General features: G+C 48.4%; 1 protein-coding gene across 2 annotated transcripts in view; it reads left to right on the top strand.

Annotated features, from left to right (window-relative positions):
* LOC8039463 (homeobox protein cut) overlaps positions 1-21,747 on the top strand; it is a 427,455-nt gene that overhangs the window by 264,696 nt on the left and 141,012 nt on the right. The window contains exon 1 of one of the 2 annotated variants that reach the window (XM_029985749.4): positions 14,719-14,933. The exons of the other annotated variant lie outside the window; for it this stretch is intronic. Coding sequence (XP_029841609.2) covers positions 14,903-14,933 — 31 coding nt within the window. The 5' untranslated portion in view covers positions 14,719-14,902. Of the gene's footprint in view, positions 1-14,718; positions 14,934-21,747 lie in introns of those variants that run through there. 2 annotated transcript variants of the gene reach the window in all.

The following is a 21,747-nucleotide window of genomic DNA, read 5'->3' as shown; positions in this document are numbered from 1 at the left end:
TAACTGACAAGTTTACTGCTCGATATTTGATTTTAGTCCAACAACTTTTTGTGAACTTCGCAGACTGGAAACGTCTTCTATATCAACGTAGATAGTGTTCAAAATGAAGTGATATTATCATCGGCCTGTATTATCTAAAGAATAATATCAAAAGGCTGTATGAGGGGGACGGGGGAGAGGAGGTCCCATCAAAATTGAAGATTTCGGGGGTGGGGGGGGGGGGGGGGGGGGCAGGCCCCATGCCCCCCCCCCCCCCCCCCCCCCCCTTGCTACGTGCCTGGTTATATATACAAAACGCGATTCTTTCAGGAAACACGTTGCGATTTTCGCAGAGTATTTTTGTCATCTTCCTCGATATTCTAAATGCGCGATTATATATATATATTCACTTTCTGTTTCCTATTGCGAATGTTCCACCACTCTAAGTAAGCAAACCTGAGTTCTCACGAGCTACTGGCCTGTGAACCCTCGTGCTGTCTTAAAGGGGCCCTGCAATCATATTTAAACGCCTGCCTTTTTTGCGGTTTCCACGTCTCTTGGGGTTCGGGCAAGCCAGCTGGCACGGAGAGAGTAATTAAATGTCAGTGCGTCATATTTTAACCGGACGACGCGGAAACCTCCTCCACCTACGGGAGCGACCCTCGGTTCCGAAAGCGCGCGATATGTGACGTCTTTGGTCCTGGGCTTCTACTGTCAGAGCCACCGAAATCTTCCTTTTAGTCGAAATACAAAATATAAGTGGCGCGAGCCGTTTGAGTTATTTATAAAAGTAGTTTTTGTTCAGTATTTGAGATCAGAAAAGAAACAAATGCAGTTTCTAAAGAACGGAAACAAGAAATGACCCGTCGACATAGCCGCCACCAAGCGGCGAAGAAGGCGGCGCATACTTGAAAGGTTTAGCGGGATCAGGCAGCGACGAGTGGCGAGCGTAAAAAGGTCCCGTATGTACGCGGCGGCGCTGCAGTCGAGGTTCCGACCGGTTCCGAGCGTTCCGAAGGCCTTCGGCGAGCAGCTTTGGCTTGTTGTTTGGCCCTTCGGCGGCATGGCAGCGCGAAGTGGCTCCCGTTCAGAACTGATCTTTACCTCATGTTTTCTGTCGTTTGTGGCCAATGAAGTGTTGTGCCGAATTAGTGTTTAATCGCGCAGCAAATGCAATGAGAGCCGCTCTGGTTACCCGCTGCATACAGCCTATCCAGAACATGCTTCAGTGGCGCACTCTCGAGCCGTCGACACGGAGTGCGGCAGCCGTGACCGCTCGCTGAGCTCACTACCCCTCCTCTAGTTCACGGCCACTCAAGCAACCAAGAACGTCATAAAGGCGGTTATTTTTTGCTTGTTTTTGTAATTTTAATTTGCCTGTAACTTTTAAAATCAAGCGAAATTCGAGAAAAGAAAAGTTTCAATACGTTACTACGTTCAGTGCGCTCAGGTTCGGTGCAAATTAAAAACCAGTAAAAAAGCCCTTGCAGGGACACTTTAAAGTCATATATGCACTCAATGTGCGTGAGCGCTAACGCTGATTCCTGTGCTTACGTAGCCTCTTCACAAGTAGCCGGCAGGCCGACGGTAAAATATAACCAAAGCGTGTTACAAAATTAACTGCACAACTTGTGCACATAATTATGTAATGTAATTACGGGGTAAATACAAGTATATAGCGACATTTTAAGGAGTAAGGCCAGAAACGCGTCGAAACGCGACGGAAAACACGAATGCAACGCATCCGCCAAGGCGGGGATGGGGAGAGCGTAGCGACGAGTTGAAGCAAGCCAGTGCTGGAGGCATCGCGTTACAAGTAACGGCGTTACCGGTAACAAGGTACTTTTTTTCCGCTATGCGTAACGTTCTCGCTACATTTTCAAAACACTCGCGGGTAACGTACTTAGGTTACTTATTTGGAAGAACCGGTAACGTAGTTACGTTACTCGTTAGATATTCTTCCCAAGACTTAAAAAACATTACACTTCAATTTTTTTCGTGTTTCGAGGCGCGAAGTCATGCAAATGTTTTGTTGTTTTTTTTTTTTTTTTTTGTTTTTTTTGCGTTTTTTTGTTGCGAGTGTTTAGGTGAAACCGTAAAAAAATATGAAGGTAATTACTTTTAGTTTCTGCTTGTACATAATGGTTTTTGAAATATGGCGCTAATGCACACCTGTATTGCCAAAACGGTAAGACGTGTTTATTCATAATAAAAAAAGTAACGCGAAAGTAATACTTCTTATCGGTAACGGTAACTGAAACACGTTCTTTTTATTTCGATGTAATGTAGGACGGTGACGCGTTTCTTTTGTTTGCAAGCAACAAATAACGTATTATTGCGTTGTTGTTTTTTTGTTTGTTTGTTTTTTTTGGGGGGGGGGGGAGGCTTATGACAACAGTGAAGAAACTTAATGGCGGCCGCATCACGTGATTCCACGAAAAGGTCTATATACCGAGCTCCCATGTTTTACAACGGACTCAGTGCCATCTCACGGGCTCGGAACTACGGACTTACTCAAACTTAGCCACAGTGAAGTGATAAACAAAACAGGAACGTTCGAACACCTTTACCTCAGACAGCAAGTTACTCTGTACGCCCATATTTTCAAGCACCGAATTAACTGTTATACTTCTAGGAAAATGGCTGTTCAGGTATGTAAAACTGCGGCCTAATAAGAGTTCCAAAATTGTTCTAAATTGTTATATTTGTGGTCAGCATGTTCAGACGTCATGCAACCGCCGATAACATGTAAGTAATCGCGAGCGTGCGCCGACCGGCTGAAATAGTTAGAATAGAGAGTTTTAGCGAATCGTTTTCAAAGGCACACGGCAGCGCAAGCTTCCTATACAAATATCTTCCCACGAAAACGCGATAGGCTAAAGCTCTTCAACACCTCGTTGTCGCTCCTGAAAGTATTGCCAAAAACAAAACAACAACAACAACGCATCATTTAGATCACCTGTTTTTTTATCATTTATGACAGCCAATGTTTCGGCTTTATAAAAGTTACGTCCAGGTTTGACTTCCCAATTTGTGTATTTTGCCTCTTCTAGAGACATACGTGCCTTCGCGTTTGTCTCCCTTAAAGCCCCGTTTTTAAGAGGTTCAGCTTACCACGAAACAAGGTAGAAATTCATGTGGGAATCGTCGCTAAACCGGGAACACAAAGTAAAACAAAATGAAAATGCGCCTATACTAACTCATTTATGTCGTTGAGAAATCGCTAGCCGTTATAGCGCATGCAAGCAAAAAAACGAAGCACAAAAAAAGGTGGTCGACCGTGGTCATCGGCTACAAACAGCCCGAGGTGAGAAAGGAGAAACCTTTCCCAGAATTGCGCGAAAATCCCTCCGGGAAACTCTAGAGAATGGGAGTTTCACACGACTTTCTTACAATAAGCCCCAATTTTGAAGTAACGCGGGAGGGCGTAGACAAAAAAACAACAACAAAAAAATGCGCGCGGTTTCGTCAGAGCGGTACCTTCTCAAAAGAAAAGAGTTCGACAAAAAAGAAGCAGAAAAAAGTGCGTCTAAACAAGCTGGAAACTCCAACGATGTATGTTCAAGCGGATGCACAATCCAAGATGCCCGTACACAATTTCGTGTGAACAAAAAAGGAACAACAAAAAAAATATCCGAAAAACGTCAGAGGGGTCCTGAGGGGACCGCTGCTATTTCCAACACTTAGCACTGCCACTCTGTCCGCAGCCCTTGTTCCTTCCTTTTTATATTACCTTCTTCCTCTTATTTATACTCTGTAAAAAAGGCAGGAGGGGAGTTGCCTAAAGCAGCCACGCCAATGAATGGGATATAGCAATAACAAAATAAAGAGAAAGTGGGGTCTCCCCGAAGTAGTTGTTTGGGGAAGAACGATAGGAAAATTCGGTTTTTGGCGCGTAGGGGAATCGGGGAAACATAAGCTTGCGGACACCCCTATACATATATTCACTCTTCTTTACATCCTTTGCAATGAAAAAAAAAAAAGGACCACGAGTAAAAAAGTAGGGAGAACTCCATCACCGGCGAAGAAAAACGGATGACTTGGAAAGAAGAAAAACGGGAAAAACGGGAGATTTTCTCCATCGATGGACGAGGAGTGAAGGGGTGGTCGAGTAGGAAAACGAGAGGAGGAAAAAAATAAGAAAACTGGAGAACAGACGCTTTTAGGGAGAAAAGAGTCCTGGGATTCCGGAATTCCAACTACTATATTGATTTTGAGGAATCACAATTTAGGCGGGATGTTTTTTTTTTGGTGTGTGTGGTTTTTTCCCCGTATCCCCTTTTTTGGGGAGGCGATAGGCAACTCTTTGGCGACTCACGGCGATGTTTGGCGCGCTATCGGAGGGAGTGTTGCGCGGATGACGCAGGGCTCTGCGGGGAGCGAAAGGGGTCTGGATTTTGATCAATGGTCGTCGGGGATCGAATGCGGGAGGCGAACCTCGTGGTGTACGTGTGCGGTGGGGAAAGTGGGGGGACGGGGGATCCCCAGGGATGGGACTACGCGCACGGTACATTCGTTCTTTTCCCCTTCCCAGAGCACACATCAACAGTGGGAAAGAGGGAAAGTAGGGAACGTGCCCGCCAGTTCGTTGCTCCCGGATTTTGCGCGTGCTCTGGTGGATGAAGCGCGTACATAGTTTTGAATTTGAAGGGGTGGGCCGGCTGGCTCTGACGAATCGTGCGTTCGGTACGATCATTTCGATTTGGAGCTTCGAGTTGAAGGACTCGCCGTTGTACCGGAAGTCTACCACAAGCATGCGCTTGCGTGTCGGCCATAGAGTCGAGTGAAAGTCATGCAGGAAGCCAACGCCAGGTCGGTCAAAATGTACAGCTCGGCTAAGGCGTTCTGGTTCGCAGGTGAGTGCCTCGCAACAAGTTATCCGTCTGCGTTTCGTCTACCACGTGTCTAAAGATCATCCCGCTTTCGTTTTAACTTTGGCTGCTATTTTTTAGGCTGCATTAAAAGAACCATGAAACTATTTATGATTTTCGCGAGGTGCTGCTTAAACTTAGTGGCTGGTGTTCATAATTTACCGAACGTTCATTAGATTTTTTTTAAAAAACCTACCCAAAAATTCTCCTATGTTTTGCTAATGCCCAGAAAACGCGGCTTCGTGCATTTGTACTCGTAACTTTATTACTTCTACAATATCAATCCGCAGGGCACAGGTATCCGTTCGCCGACGCATTCTATAGAAACCACAGCTGTCATCACACACAAAAAAATAGATACTCGATAGAGTCTAACGGATCCCTGACGCGCGGCGGTTCTTCTGCAGTAAAGCGTACATGAATTCGATGCGCATATATATAGCAACCACAGATGTGCTAGAATATGTATCAGTGACTCCATTGCATTAAATTTGCGAAAGTCGCCTCTGCATTGCCATCTGAATCGGAACTGTATCCGCTTGCACCGGTGATTAACTCGCTCGGCAAACGCAGCTACATCAGCCCTGCCGAAATAGTGCTGTCGCGCTACAGTCTTTGGCATAGACAGATAAAGTTGGGATTCAATTAAACCTTTCGAAGTTCCGTTGAGCACAAAACAACTCGAAACCGTGCCAAGGCGTGGTGCGGGCCAACACCAGCTGCTGCGAATGTTTCATTAATTTAAACCGGGTCAGTTTGTTCCTCCGTGCAAACCGTTGCGCTTTAAAGTATCCGCGTGAACCAAATCGAGGCGTTTTAAAATTAAGGACTAGTCAAGCTGCGTGCAGCTTTTTTCCTCGGTCTCCGTTCGTCATACATTTGACGGAAAATGAACCTTATTATTTTTATTATTACTGCAATTCCCTCGCTCAGAAGAAAACCATTTTGAAGGAACGAGCATGTGCAATCACGAGGATTCTTTAGCTGCAAAATGAGAGTGGATTTTAACGCAGGAGAAACCTAAAGCACGATAGCACTAGTGCATATATTTCCTGGAATCGACGCTCATGCATAGATGTAATTCGGGAACAAATAAGTAAAATCACTGGCCACTAGCGCGAATGCACCTACGAGCACATAGTTGCGAGGAGACGAAAAGATATCGCTAGTTTAGACTCAGAGTCGGCTCCCCAATTAAGGATAGAGTGCACGCGACAGAACTCTACATGTGCATCCGTACTGCTACGTTCATAATCCGCGCTGGCTGCAACCTGTCGTGGCGCCGAGCACACACAGAAGTTTCTTGGTCTCCAAACCCAAGTCTGAGCGCACCTGGACTGAGAGACGAAGCCAGGTTGCGTTGAGAGCCACTGACCAAGTGTCTTCAGTGTAAAGACTCTCCAATCATCATGTTGCTTAGAATCGTTGTTGCCGTTTATCTAAAACCTCGGGAAACGTTGTTTTTGTTTTTTCGTCTTTTTTTTTTTTTTTTTTTTGTCGTTTAGAAACGTAAGAACAGTTCACGATAACGCAAAACGAGATTGCTCGAGCTCCCTGACACCGTATCTGAGGCTCAGGAAGTCGGATTTTCGAATCGTAGCTTTCGCCAATGAACTATTATGGAAATACGAAGCGCCTCTCATCGTCTTTCTGACGAACGATACGGCAATCCGATGTACGGCGCACGAGAAGTATACCCATGAATAGAGAAGTCGGTTCATGTTTCTTGAGCATTTTGCGATTTCACAGTGATAAGAAAGCGGGACGATAACAAAAGTAAGGTGATCTTTTCGCTCTCTCTTCTTTGTGTCCTCAACTCGCGGTGGCAAGTGAGAAGAAATTTTGACGCTTTCCCGACGTACGAAGCGTACGAGCCGGCCCGAGCGCACATTGGAGCGGCCCCACAATTCCCCGCGTCGCGCGGTGCAGTGTGGGGTTGACGAGATGCCTTGTGGGATTTCCCGGAAGGGTCTCTCGCGCCCGCTCTGCGACAAAATGGCGGCGCCGACAAGGCAGAGGGGACTGGAGTGTCGCTACTTTAAAGGGATACTGAAGCGAAACTTGAAATACACCTATTATGGTCAGAAATAGGTTCAATATGATCAATGATATTCATAAATCATAATCGCGCGTTTGTATTTTGAACGGATGGCTATATTTTTCACCCTGATGGGCCCGATTGGGCGCGCGCTCAAAAATCGGCCATCGGAGAGCGCGATGCGTCTTGGGATATTGGGCGCATTCGTGACGTCACTTGTGCCGGTCGGGAAAGGCTACGGCGTGAATGTTGTGGTTACGAGCGTTGCCACTTGGTGGCGCGTCGACGATATACGACCTGTGACAACGTGGCCGTTTGAGATGTGCAAGGGCTGCACGCACGCTGCACTACGGGACCATGGCAAGTCGGCAACCACGGCGGCACTGACAAAACCAGCTCTGAGGCCGGATTGACGAAAAAAGTGCGTACGACAATTTTGAGAGAAAACCCGTGCTCTCGAAACGAAATTGTCGTAACCTTTGCGCAGGTTACGACAGAATTCTACGACAGCTCCGAAGCTGTCTTACGCACTTTTTACGATCAAATCAACAAGGCCGACAGCGTCGCTCAGTTACTTGGTATCGGCCACCAACGGACATTTACTTTTCTTCGTGCTCTTCTCGTTCGTCCCGACTTCAACCAGCGAGAAAAAAGGAAGGAGTACTTAAAACAGACCACGACGATCAAGAACGCAGGATCCACAAACACACGAGAAGAGCTACAACAGCCACGATTCTGCCGACCGAGCGAGCTCGGCAGAATATAGTAGGCCTAGCAGCAACATCGACTCGGCGCACCGTTGCTCCGGCGGCCCTTGGCCAAGACCGTCTGTCCATGACCGGCTGGCCTGCTGAATGGAATATGCCCGCGCGACCCTTGTGGACCCTTACCGGATGAGTAGTTTGATCCCTGAACTAAATTTCAGAGGTCAATATTTTCCCCTTGTCATCTCGATCTCCTTGTTTTCCGAGACAGCGGTGACGAACGCTGTCGTCGAAAAGGGACTCTCATTGATTCTATCTCCTTGTTTTGTGTGATATAGAGCTCAAATAAACGCCATACGGATTACCTTGGCAACTCGGTATGTACACTCTGTTATTAGTATGCCATTTTTATTCTGACTCGACGCTACGTCAGTGTCGAGCTATAGCAGTTCGTGGGAGCTACGCGATGTCGGTCTAACCTTTCTTTGCCGGGTGTCATGTCAGTATCGAGTTGCAATCGTAAAAGATCGGTCCAGAAGCGCTTACCGAAACGCGGTCTAACAGAGCGAATCCAGCACTTCGATCAAACGCGCGTGTCCGCTCCGAGTGTGAACAGGTATTTGGCATTTGCGTGGCTCTTGCTGACACCCTCGTAGTTCAAACATATCCTTTTTAACGTCGGCTTGCAGCTCGCGACTCGCAGCAACTAATACCGGCCGTGCCAGAAGCATGCTCGGGCCGTGTCGTGCGAAGAGCCGCAACGAGAACGAGCTCACTGTGGCCAACTACGCTTTGGCTTTCTCCGCCAAGGCTTTGCAAACGCGTTCAGGCCTAGGCGAATTCTGCCGGCACGCCGTATTGCCGCAGAACGGCGCTGCTATTTTGGCACAAGTGATGTCACGAGAACTTCCCCCCATCCACCAGATGAGAATTTGAAATCGTTTAATTATGTTTAAAATTAGTTCTCCTGTGTTTTACAGCGCAATATTTATATTTCCGAGGTGGTGCCTGTCCCTAGCCCATATTTATGCAACAAGATCGGCGCTAAAATTTCGTTTCACTACCCCTTTAAGCTCGGTACTCTTTATAGTGGCTCGGCGTTATGTGCGCCCTCACTTCTTTCCTTTTGTGCTGGTGTGTCGCCGGACCTGCATACTGTAGCCACGGCAACAGGGCGACTTTCGTAAAACGCAAACCGATCATTTCGGCTTTTTTTTTTTTTTTGCTATTTGTTATTTGCTTGAATTGTGTCCTTCGCCTAGATGTTTGTGGATGACGGCGGCATGGAGGTGCGCGCGTTCGGCAACAACGGAGTTGATATGCTTGGGCCGATACTGTCGCGGACAATGGCATCGGACAATGGCCGATTTCTCATAGACATACGTTTTAGACCTGTCTCGGTGGTTTGTGTACAACACCGTTCCTCGATTCCTTCTCGTATTACGGAGTCAGTGCATCGAAGAGCGTGTTATAAGAAAGCTTTCCACTTTTTTTCCCGTGAGTAGCGGACGCTTTCTTTCTCGCAAACTAACGCGATTGTGTTACTGTTTGATTTCATCTAAGCGTCGCAGCTCCAATTTCGCAATCAGTACTTGTCTTTGCGATAGCTTTTTTTTTTTTTTTTTTTGTTATTTGCATTGATTTTTAAATTTTCATTCGCTTTCCGATGTAGGGTTCGGGTACCATTTCAGTACAATAGGAAATGTCGAACGCTGTTCAAAAACCGATTCTGGACGTGAAACGATATTTATGAGATGTGGGTACTGACCAACGCCACCTAAAATATTCAAAGCCCGTGCACTGGAATTTTGACGTCATCACGGTGAGATCGAGCGAAGACGCTGATTGGTCACGAGTGCTACGTCAGCGTTCGGCTGGACCTCGTGTCCAATCACCGCGTCGGAGGACGCTCGCCATCGGGCTTGGGTCCAGTTGCTGAGTTGGCGACATCCGACTGTGATGATGTTCTACAAAAGGGGAGGAGGATGTTCACTGGCCTTGATAAAGGTAATTGATCGATTAACCTTCCGATTAATCAATTATTGGTTTCATCTTGATAAAAAAAGAAAAAGTTTTAACCCGTCAATGGTTTTAACCGGTCGATTTAGCCGGCGGCGGGATAGTCCGAGAGAATCGGAAGTACAGAATGGGGTTTTTGTTTTCTTTTTCGTTTTATTCTACCCGGGAATTCGTGAAAGACAATTATTCACGCCCTCTACCTTCTTTTAACGAATTTCTTCATCTACACTCGGTTGAATAGGGAACACACGATCAACATCGCATGAACTGACAAGTCCCTCGAGGAGAAGAGAGAAGAATGGGTCGTATCCTGGGCCTACTTGCTTCAGTCGTGGGTTTGCCAGCATGAATGACAAACTTTTAGGCAGAATTTGGATTTAATGTGATGATGATGATTGCAAGTTTAGTGGCACACAGACAACTAAGGCCATAGTGTGCCAAATGATTTAATGTAAGCCGCAGGTGTGAAGTTTGCAACCCGAAGCACGGGGTTTGCAACCCCCTTCCCATTTCCCCCTCCCCCACCTGAAAAGAAAAAAGAAAAAACGTAACAACGTATTAGTCTGAAATTGAGGACGTCCAGCGCAATATTCAAGATTGACATTTTACGGCGGGAAAAATCTGCATCGAAAAGCTTTAATGTCGATGTTCCCAAGCTGGGATTTATTTTCCACGAGCCTATATTACAACCACGTGTCTCTCGAGAACGTTCAATGTACCTGACGCATTGAGAAAACTACAACATAATAGACAATGCACTGCGTCGCACACCGTGTTCCGTTCGCCGCGGGCGTAGACGCGAACGACTCGTTCGGATTTTCCGTATGACATGGCGCACGCCGCGGTGTGAGGAGAAGGGGATCGAGAGATCAGAGAAGCCTGTTTCGAGGTCCGGCGATTGTTCTGCGTCGGGGGGTTTATTCCTGTCGCGTCTTGGAGACCCGCTATCGTAACCGAAGGGGACCGCGAAGGAGTAAACTCGACGGGGCCTCCGCCTGAACCACGTTCGCACACGACACAACGGAGTACACGCCGGTTTGCCTGGCTGCGTCGCCAACGTTCCAGGTCGGGGGTGAGTGGCTCGCAGTCTGCATGCACACCGTCGCTTTCATCAGGGCCAGAAGGCCCCCGTCATTTCGTTTCGAAAGCGATCATTTCGAAAGTTTTAATGATGCCCTTGCTTCACTGCAGGGGATCTGGATTTCGGAAGCTCTCGCAGCGTCATCGCGTCCTCTGCTCAAAAATAAATAAATAAATAAATAAAATAAAGGACGAATTTAGGGACATTGTGGCCGTAAAACACGGAGAACTATTGTAACTGACTAATTCATAAATGCGGGACGCGTGGCTATATTCCGTTTCGCTACAAGTCCTACAGCCGCCGACGCTCGTGCTCTGCTTTGTGCGTCTGCTTTTCACGACTATAGCCAATCACGCACAACGATTGATCCTTTCTATTGTGCGTGATCAGTTTAGATGCTAATAGAAAACGCGCAAACACGTTTTTTTTGTTGTTTTTTTTGCGTTGCTTTATTAGTTTTATTGAAACTGGTGCCACTACTGCTCATGCGCGCCCCTATATAGCCTCGCGTCCGCGGACCTCCTAGCAGGTTTCGGGGAAGCGTTGCTGAACGGCAGGAACAATCGACTAAAACTCCCTATTATCACCCCCACACAGTCAATGAAATTGCGGAATCTATACCGAAAAGGACTTTAAGATACCGATTCCCGAACCGAGAACAGTGAACGCAATAATAAGCCAATCCTTGCGCGATTCGTAAGCTGTCGGATCCCGTAGATGATTTTTGTATTCCCGCAATTGTGCGGAACAGATTTCGGTTAAGGCGACGGATTCGGACTGGAGAGAAAGAAAAGAAACAGCTTGCATCTCGATTATTCGTGCAGCAATCTCTCTGTGCGTCGACGAGCTATGGAGAGCCTCAAGTTCGTCTGCTTCTTTGCATGCGTTGCGATGATCTTAGAAGGCCGAGCTCTTATTGGCCGATTGAAAAAAAACAAATAGTGGGTAGACTTTAAGGCGTTTAGCATTGAGGCCTACTCACTATCTTTTCAATCAAAGCCAATAAGAGCTCGGCGTCGTTCTGACTTCACCGCAACTCCTGAGCTAGAAGCAGACGACTTTCTCCCCGTATAGAATGCTTCCATCTGCTCGTGTAATCCGTCCGCTGAAAACCGCTTCGTTCTCAAGTCGTCGCCGAGCGTGCCCATGTGCAGTCAAGACGCTCGGACATGAAATCGAATTTCATGCCGTTTACCGTCGCGACGTAAACGCCGAACCGCGATCGTGTTAGGCGAATAAACTATGTCGGGAGAGCTTTCGGCGAGATGGGTCGATCGATTGTTTGTATCAATCCATCGTACAAAAGACAGTCTGGGGGCACTGTCTGAAATCTTCCTTGTACACCATCGGTCATACAATAACCGTGTGTACACGCGTTCGAATCACTCAAATGTATGAAGTAATCGTGCTTCGAACATGACTGAGGCGCAAATAATGCTTTCATCGTCCCTCCAGCAAACACCGTGTCTTTTTGTATACGATGCATATGCGCAGTGTGATTCCGAAGAAGCTTGCATTCGATTCCGACCCTACTCGCACCTTTCGGCATGAATAGGTGAGCTGCGTTCGGCCGCTTCCAGTTACTTACGAAATTGTGTTTCACCGTTGTCAAACGACGACATTGAGCTGCGAGCCTGTGGAAGCATAATTCTGAAACCTCCAGATTGTATAGTTTTCAGAACCATGCTTAGACAGGCTTGCAGAGCATCGTCGTTGTTTGTCGACAGCTAAACAAAGTTTCTTAAGGAACCGGTAGTTGCCAAACGCCACTCACCTATTAATCCGCCGATTCTAAAAAGGCCTGCGGTCTAAACACATTAATAATGCCTGAAAACAATACAAAAAAAAAAGTGTCAGACGTTTGCCAAGATTTTATTCGCCCCTTTTTTGTTTGGCCACAAACTCGGTGGCGCCATCTATTGGGTAGCCGCAGCACGTTTCCGGTTCACGTGTATATCCTTATTTGTTACTGATCATTCTTTTATTGTAAGAGTGAATTAAGTCTGAAAGTGCTATCAAGTGGCCATTTCCATAAGATAGCGTGTATATTTGATTTTGCAAATACTGCGATACCCGCCGTCTAGTTCAGAGCTGGAAGTGGTTTGGGGGGGGGGGGGGGGGGGGGCTATTTGCACACTGGTGCCACCAGGACTCTACTCACCCGAGTAAGATCGACGGCTAGAAAGCGAAGGAGATAAAAGAGTGCGGGGTCGTCAGAACGTCCAGCTCTGGTTCGATTGATTAGTAGTGAGACGCAAAGCTATATTGTATATATGTATATAGAGTATGTCTAGTTGGGCCATTATCTCCACTCACTGTTCGAACCCGTTCGCACGATGGACGCCGGTGTCCGGCGTTTGCTTTCGAACGGTGGGTAGAGACACTCCAACCTGAGCTCGGTGTTCCGACGTCCCCCTCTCCCTTAGCGCGAGGCCCGAGCCAATCAGATTGCGGCATTAGCCGATAAGAACGCGGAAGAACCAATCGCAAGCGAGAAGCACGAGCGTCGTAAGTACCCGTCGCGCTGGAACGTGGAGCATGTCTTGCACCTTGACCTGTCACCGTATCTTTGGAACTAAAAGAAAACTTTATCGTTTACCCGGTGAACCTGTCGGGGAGAGTTTATGGCGAGTGCTTGACTTCGTAGTAGGTACTGAAGGTGCGCTGTAGTGGACTAATTCTGACATCACGCAAATAGAAGCGCGGAAACCGACAACATCGAACACTGCCGTTGACATATCTCCCCTAATGCACTTATTGGTGTGAGGTTGGGCCTGAGACAATAGCGAGGGTCCGCCCGGCGCAGGGTCTGACAGATGAGTGCTCGACGGGGAAGTAGACGCTATATTTTTTGTACCAAGAAGATGGTTGACGATCAGCGTTGTTTTTGTTCCCCCGAGACAAATGTATCCGTGGCAAAAACCACGAAAACGATTCCGTTGACGCGCTCGCGGTGTGCGTTATCTTGCTTTCCGAGGAACGGTGGGATAATTCATCGACGTTCATTCGCGTTTGTCCTAACTCCACGTAGGCTTTCTGCCGCTCGCGGTGGTTGACGTCAATGACGCTGAATAGAAGAATAAAGAGAAAAAAAGAATTTCAAGTGCTCGGCACTATTATTTGCAAGGTCAGCCCCTTTCGCGCTGTGAGAACCACTTTCAGAGGGTGTGTGACATGATTGCGAGGTTATCTTCGTCTCTTGATTTTCCCCAACTCTTTCCTCATCCTATTGTTCTCCGGTCTAATCCGAGCGGGAAGGGGTCCTTCGTGGAATAAACTCACGCGCGTGGCTTCGCAAACATCCCCGGTTTGTCTTTTTTCCTTTCTTTTTAATCTGTAGACGAGCCAACGGCGTCTTCGAGGACATAAACAGGCATCGGAAGAAAACGCGGCTCGTCCCCGTGGCAAGAAGAGCGCGGGGGGCATTTCCGACTCGGTTCCCTTCGGCTGGAAAGCCTACTCTTCCAGCTCCGCACTCGGGGAACCCGGAGCGCTAATCTCATCGACGCGCTCGCGGCAAGTGCTGCGTCGGAGTAGCGGGAGAGCACGATCTTCGGGGAGTGGGGGGTGCGGTTCGGCGGTATCGCTTTGATCCCCTTTGTTTTGCTCGCGCGGACCTCTTCTTCGACTTCCTTTGTTTCTCGCGGAGAGGGAAGGCTCCCACGAGAGGAGGAGGCAGGGCGGGAGAGAGGAGGCTGCCCGTCCTTGTCGATCTCGCTCCGTGGACGGAGGATGCACATCGATCTCTCCGAAGGGGCCGGATCCCCGCTTCGATCTCCCCCGACTGAGCGAGGCTGCTTGCCGCAGTCACACACGCACACCATCGGTGGGCGAGTCGCTTCCCTCCTTCGTCGCTCTCGCACTCGCCGAACTTCTCCCGTCGGTCCGGCGGCTTTTTCCGAAGGGCGAAGAGGAGCGGTGGCGAGAAGAGATCCCCTGCCGCTCCGCAAGCGAGACGGGAGCGCCCCGACATCTGGTGGCGGGATCGACAACCGCAAATCGCTACGCGCGGTTCGTCCCCCTCCACTCGCTGTTCAGTCAGTCGTTCGGCTTGTGCGTCGCGCGGCGCGCTTGATCGGGAATCGGCGTCAACGGCGCGCCCCTTCGTGCTCAAGTCCCCGCGTTCGTCGGTCGCCCGGCGTTCGAAAAGCACGAGCTGAAGCACCACACGGCGACGGCGAGCGGTCGCCGGCGTCCGCCGTCCGTCGTCATGCACCTGGAGATGCACTGTCAGCAGAAAGGTACGTGGAGACTCCCGTGTGTGTGTGTGCGTGTGCTCCACCGGTGGCCCTGCGGCCGATCGTCTCGGTGGCCGCGCGCGCGGTGCTCCACGGCGTGCGGGACGCGCACGCGGTCGGTCGCGCCGCGTGCTCGCCGGCGTCGCGCGCTGCCGGTGCTCGCTTTTCGCGCGACGTTGTATGTGTTGGAGCGAAGATCGGTGACACGGTTGGAATCTGCTAGGTGGTTCGCTTCATGACGTCACGTCGTTGCGTTCGTGGACTGAGCTAGAGTGCATCTTCTTCTTGCACGACTGAAACATCGTCGCTGTCGTGGGACAGGCCCTTTCGACAACCAATCGGATCAGTCGTGATCGCGAACGATCTCTGGGACGGCAGAGTGTCGGCAACAGGACCAATCGCCGTTAGAGACACCTAGCTCGATTGGGGAAAAGTCACGTGACAACTCGCACATGTTCTGTCAACTCTAGAGCACTTACAACTGCCTTGATATGAGTCAAAGCCACAAGCTTACGACATTGATAAATATGCGTAGCTTCGCACCTAGGCACGTTGTAATTGGGCTCTGAACCTCTTGGGAATGCGCCCAGTGCTGACGGTTACCGCCCAGCGATGTTATACGTCGAAAGCCCTTCGCGTGCTCATTGTCATCGAGCTGCGACTACACTTGCCCTCCGACATTGGATTCCTGGTGCATCTCTCGCAGCACCTAAAGTCACAGTGACTTTATTCCTAGCAACAGCCGAGATGGCCCGCTTCGCCGTGCCTGACGCTAGTTATGGGGCGTGTGCGGCATTGCCACTAGTGTTCGAAGATCGTTCTCCCAGCGGCGTTTTATCAGCTGGCAGGTTTTGGCTTCTCGCGCACCCCCAAAAATGGAAGCTTTCCGACCAACCCATTCCGACGTCTTTCGTATTAGCAAAACCAGCGCTCACCGGTACTGTATTCGATCGTATGCTCTCAGCGACATTGCTTTCCGATTTCGGAAACCAAAGCACGTCCGTTTGCCGGGATGTCGGAACTCAGAGTTCTGGTTCGAAGGATTAAGGGGTAGATTTAAACCCAGCTGCCTTTGTCTCCACTGCACTCGTCGAACCCGTTAGTACCCGGAACGCCGGCGTGCAGCATTTAGCTTTGGCATTCGAACGCGTTCGACGACGACTGCAGTGGGGAGAAAGATATCTAGCTTTTGGTGTACCTACTAATCCTTCCAATCAGAGATCGGCGTCCTGACATCCTGTCTCGTGTCCTCCTCTCCCTCACTTTCTCGGCGCATAAAGAACACCGAACGACCGTGCAATCGCAGGCAGGAGGATCGAGAACAATGCTCTCTCCTTGCTTCTTTTTATCTCTCCTCAACAAGCGCGCGCCCAGACTGACGTAAGGTCGCTTTCCCCACGTGTGTTCAAGTTCGTTGATTTGTTCTGCTCTTCTTTTTTTTTTTTTGTCAACCACTCGAACTGCGTAGGGCGAAAATTGCGTAGAGCGAATATTCTTCGAACAAGCGACGAAGTTTCATACGGAGGCGTTCGCACTGTTGGTGGAGTAAAAAATATAAAGACTTGAATGGTAGTCACTAGAAGTCATCAAATTACTCGTAATTAATTACTTTTTGGAGTAATTTTGTAATCATTTGAATACATTTATTAGGAACTAATCGCGAGAGTATCCTGATTACTTTTGGAATACTTGTAACAGTTACTATTGACCCTTCCCTTCCTAATGGCGCCTTTAGTGTTTACAAGTTTCCTTCTAAGGGATTCTAGAACTAAGTCTCCGAGAAGAGGAGAGTTTACCAAAATCGGTGATTTAAGAATCTAAGTAAATATAAGTAGTTTAGATTTCGGTTCTTCTAATCTAAGGATGTGCAGAGTGAAAGACCCGTTGTTTTTTTTTTAACCCGGCAGAAATATCTGTCGCTTTGAAAATGTGAAGTAATCGGAAAAGTAACGGTTACCTTTCTTATCAAGTAAACGACTAATCTTATTGGATACTTTTAAACCAAGAGTAATTGTAATCGATTAGTTTTTATTTTGAAGTAACGTGTTCAAGACTGGCCGTAGCGCAGCGCGCAAAGCGAATGTGCCGCCGCCGGGCGAGGGTTGTCTGTTTTTCTTCGCCGCATATTAGCTCCAGAGAGTCGAGCCTCAGTGCATCAAAAACAAGTGTTCATTTTTTTTTTTCAATGCTAAAGGTTCTTACGGAACCACGGGGTTATCGATATTGGCACGTAGACCTTGGCCAAAGGGACGGAAAGGAAAGCACCATTCGGGGTTTCATCGAACTGGTATAACTCCGTTGAGTTGTCTTCTGTCGCTTTCTAGGTTGGTCTATGTTTCGCGTGCCTGGAATGTTTCCTGTTGCAACGCGAGAGATATGTGTTATTCGATGACCATACGCTTACGTCCAGTCACAGTTTAATCAACTACGTGCAAACTGTCAGTAACCGATTTCAAAATGGCACGTCAGCGAGTGAATGCGAGGCAATCGTTTGCGTCATCATTGATTTAAAGCGCCCGTCATCGATTAGAAGGCTGTATTATACGGCCTTTATCGTTTTGACTCACAGCCAGAAAAATCCACTTCTTATTTCTTTTCTTTTCCACATCCATCCACTACTTGGTTAAACTTGCAACTTCCAAGTGCGAAGTCACTGAGAGTCGCTTTGTATATACTTTGGAAACAACCAGAAATAGCCACTTATACATCTGCTCTCGATGAACAGTTTGACCACGCAAAAATCTTAACCGGAATTCTGTCTTTCTTTTTTTTCGGGATAGTGTTTTCTTTCTTAGGCTTGTCATGTTCTCGAGGCTATGCAAGCGAAGAGTGGTTGCGCGTGGATGTGCATAATGCCTTCTTTGAGCGGTTTACTAGGCGCGTCTCATAGCCAAAAACTAAACATGCGACTCCCAGAGAGCAGGTGCTTTGGCCACGCCATTCCAGATAGGACCGAAGGGAATCAGCGACTCTGAAGTTACGAAAATCGTTTTGACTGACCGTTGAAAGCAATTTTACGAGTTACAGTTGCCATGTGAGAGCGTCCGGACAGACGCGCACTTGATTCCTCCTGCATTTTTTTTTTTTTTTTTTGGCGCGTTCTCGATTGACTTGATTTCCAAACTAAAACCAAACCTAAGTCTTTTGCGGCAGCGTAAGGTCTGTCTGCCTTTGAGGGGCGGCGACACTGGATTACGCCGTAGATCAAAACTTTAACCGGTGCAGATACCAGCGTCAGCCTAGGGTTTTCAACGCCCATCATGTTGTTTCGAGGCTGGCGATATTTGCCGTTCCGTGTTGGCGATATTGACCCCTTAAATTAATTTTAGAGCAATTTGCTGGATAATAGCTGCGCTCGCATTCCTTTCTTTGCCGATCATTTTTCGTGCCCACTGTAACTGGAACCGCCGTGCTCAATAATGCGTCTGAAACAAAGTGAGACCCAAATCCAGGCGAACGTAATACCGAGGTTTGTAGTTTGTCGTTGGTTTCCCAGCTGTGTCAGTCGTTCGTGTGGAAACGTGGGCAGTGCGTAAGACGAATCCCCGTATCAGCATACGCGGTACGAAATACCTTATTGTGCCATATTTGGGACGTACCTTTTAAAGGCTGTTCGAGCGAAATTGGTCTGGTTGCGTACAACCGAGAAGCAATTTTCGTGCCTCGATGCTGGCTGGTTTGTGCTGTCGGAAATATTGAAACTTTCTCCGCGCATCAAGGAGCTATAGACTACCAACGGCCTTATAGGCGGTATTCACTGGCGGCCATAGCTGTGTGCGCGACTGCTGAGCGCGTGCTGACGGCGAGCTTCCAAAGTTTTTCTGGAACGTGCATTCCGCACCATGAAAATTGCCGGTCTTAGCAGGCTATTTATGCCAGCTCGTTTTGAGCATGTGGTACAACCATCGCCCTCAAATATGGCGTCCAGTGAAGAGTTGGAAGCCGTGAAGTTTCTTTTTTCTTTCATTTCATCCCCTTTTCTGCGAAAAAAAAAAAAATCAGGTTTTTGTAGCAGTTTTTTCCCCGACAGCATTTCGAGGTCTTCAATTATTATTTCGAGGATTGACCCGGGCCTCAGTGGGGCATTAGAATTACTGTTTGTTGAGAACTGCAGGATTACCGCAACGTGATAGTACGGAAGTAGTTATTTTTTATTTTGTTTTAAGTGCTTCCGAGAATTTATATATGCATCCCTAGAGTTTTCCAAAAACAAGACGGGCCCCTCAGGGAAAAGTATCTGCGGCTATAAATATGTATTTCTTTTTTTTTTTTTTGCTCACAAAAATGGGCGATTTGTTCAAGAGCTGGCAATGGACGCCTGCGTCGCTGACGAAAACACTCTTGTACCGAAGAAGGCGCTAACCCATTGTGTGCGCCTGTGGCGAGGATAAAGAGCATCCAGCATTTATACGAAACCAAAACGTAAAGGCAAGCTATGGTTTATTAGTCTTTGAGCAAACGCGTAAATTCGCGGTCACACTGCTCTAATACCTCTCACAAAAGACAGTATGCAGACGCTTTTGAAAAATACAGTTATACCACCACCACGCTGTATGCTTGAGAGGTGTCCGCAGATATTTCTCTGTCATAATCTCCGCAGAGAAACTCCGTGTCTCTTGCGTGAAGTACGAGCAGTGTGAGTTAGTCCTAACAGCGTCAAATTGCCTCATTATCTTCGCTCTCAAGAGCCGAGCTCTCGGGTTTTTGCGATTCGTCCTGATCGACCTTCACTTTCCATACTACGCGTTAAACTGGATCAAAAACTCTTCCAGCCTCGGAGTCGATACCTTGGGAATAGGAATCCCTCCGTTTTGTGTTTCGTCGCTCTTTATAGAAGAGGGTGAGGGTTGTTATTGCGGGGGAAAGAGGACGGGGGGCGGAGCAGACGCTGCATTGGAAAAGAGGAAGTCGCGTGTATGCGAGGCGTGTCGTGCGAGCGAAAAGAAAATGCTCCCATTCGATCGCTGGCCGGTCGTCGATCGTGAAAGCGAATAGTCCCCGCGGGCGTGCCTTCGTGACGAAGCCAAAGCTCGCCTCGGACTTTGCGCGTGCGCAGTGCCCTTATCATCGTCTCCGGAATTTCTCTTCGGACTCCGGGAGGGAGCCTCGCCAGGTTGTCACCACTTCGTGACAACGTGAGTGCGGATAGCTTGCTCGCTATCCGCCTGCATGGCCGCCTTGTGGATTTAGTTTGACCAACTTCTCGATAAAACGGTCCATCGGTTGTTAACCTGTTGCCAAAGTGCACGCGGCACGTCTGCGATTCGTGTTTCTCGAAGGAATTCGGACTGGTGCCTGCAGGTGTGTACTTTTGGTTCGTTTCGGGCTTCGCTCGATGTGCGAATGAAAATGACGAGCACGAACATCCTGCCCCGAACGATGTGTGCAGTGCACAGCGCGCGCGTGCTCGGCAGGGAAGCTGCAAGCCCGGAACTCGCTCTCGTGGCTTCTGCTACCGTTCTAAATAATAGGCCTCTGGCCGGTGCCGACGCGTCCGTCTCGGCGTCACCGCGCGCTAACGTCGCCCTCGTTCTTAGACGCTGCAAGACGCGGCGCCGAAGACGCTGACGCAAAGTGGGCGGCGCTGCGTAGATCGTAGAGATTACGTCTCGGGAGCAAAGGACCGGGCATTGCCTTCTAGAAGGTGGGCGTGGCTCGCTTTTCGAAGCGCCGAACATGCGCCTGCTGGACTGTGGTCTAGCACGCGTGGGCTGTATTTTTTGTGCGAACTGTAATTGTCTATAGACCCTTTCTGTAAAAGTGCTGCAAGGAGCCGCATTGGCATTTTCCAATGCGAAGACAAATAATCTCCAGCATACCACCGCTCCTTGAAATGGCCATCGGTTAGTTAGTGAGAGATTTGTTTAAACACACTTCTGAATACTCCGATAAGACGACATATCACATTTTATATGTTTACCAGCTCATCGTTTTTGGATCGTACAAGGAATGTAGCAACTCTGACATAAGCAAGCTCCGAAGCCTGCCGAAATGGGGCGACCCAAGTCGCCTGAGAGGCAAGAAACTGCTTTTGAATGTAAACACGTGTTCTGTCCTTGCATCAAGTTTTATGATATAGAGTATTGACTGGTTTATGTGGCTGTACGCGTCGTTTGCAGCTAGAAGGATTCCCAGTAGCAATTAGCTCCCACTTGAAATTCCTCCAGCATTCTCGTTTCTCGGAATTTAAGGTCGAACACCGAAGTCCGCGTGTGGTCGATCTCCTGACAGTTCATTGTCTCCTGTCGAAAGTGGCGATGCCCGGCGTACTACGGCTCCGATCACCGTTTACAGCACACAGCGGAGGTGATGTTACGTCCTTTCTACTTCAATGAACTGTTGTCATTGAACTATGGAGCGAGGTTCCCGCGTAAGCGCACCCACTATAGTAGTACGGAGTCACCTTACACCGCACAGCTGGTCGGGTAGTGCTCAGCTTTCCAGAGCATTGTCAGGCGTAAACACATCAACAAAGAGCGACAAGTATTTTTGTTTTTGTTTTGCGAAAGTTAAGAACAATGGGTCCTGATTGTTTTTGTTTTCGATGAAAAGCTCAAAAAAAAAAAGGGGGATTTTTTTTTTTGATTAACTGGTCATGTTCTAAGCAGTGGATATGTTTTCCCAGTCGGAGTATTAACCTGCCCTGGCTAATCCTACAATCGGGCCTGCGGCGAATTACCAAAAGGAGAGGAGCACGTGGAAGGCAATACAGACGACACAAACTTTCAACTTGCGACAAAAGCGTTTCCTGGCTCGTACTTGCCGCCCGATGCTCGATAGGGGCGCTTTGAGGAGGGAAGGCGCTCCTCCCTTTCCC

Source organism: Ixodes scapularis, unplaced genomic scaffold (assembly GCF_016920785.2).
Source record: "Ixodes scapularis isolate PalLabHiFi unplaced genomic scaffold, ASM1692078v2 PGA_scaffold1__304_contigs__length_218370807, whole genome shotgun sequence".
Classification (NCBI taxonomy): Eukaryota; Metazoa; Arthropoda; class Arachnida; order Ixodida; family Ixodidae; genus Ixodes; species Ixodes scapularis.
Note: the sequence above shows the minus strand (reverse complement) of the source record. Positions and strands in the feature narration are given on the sequence as shown.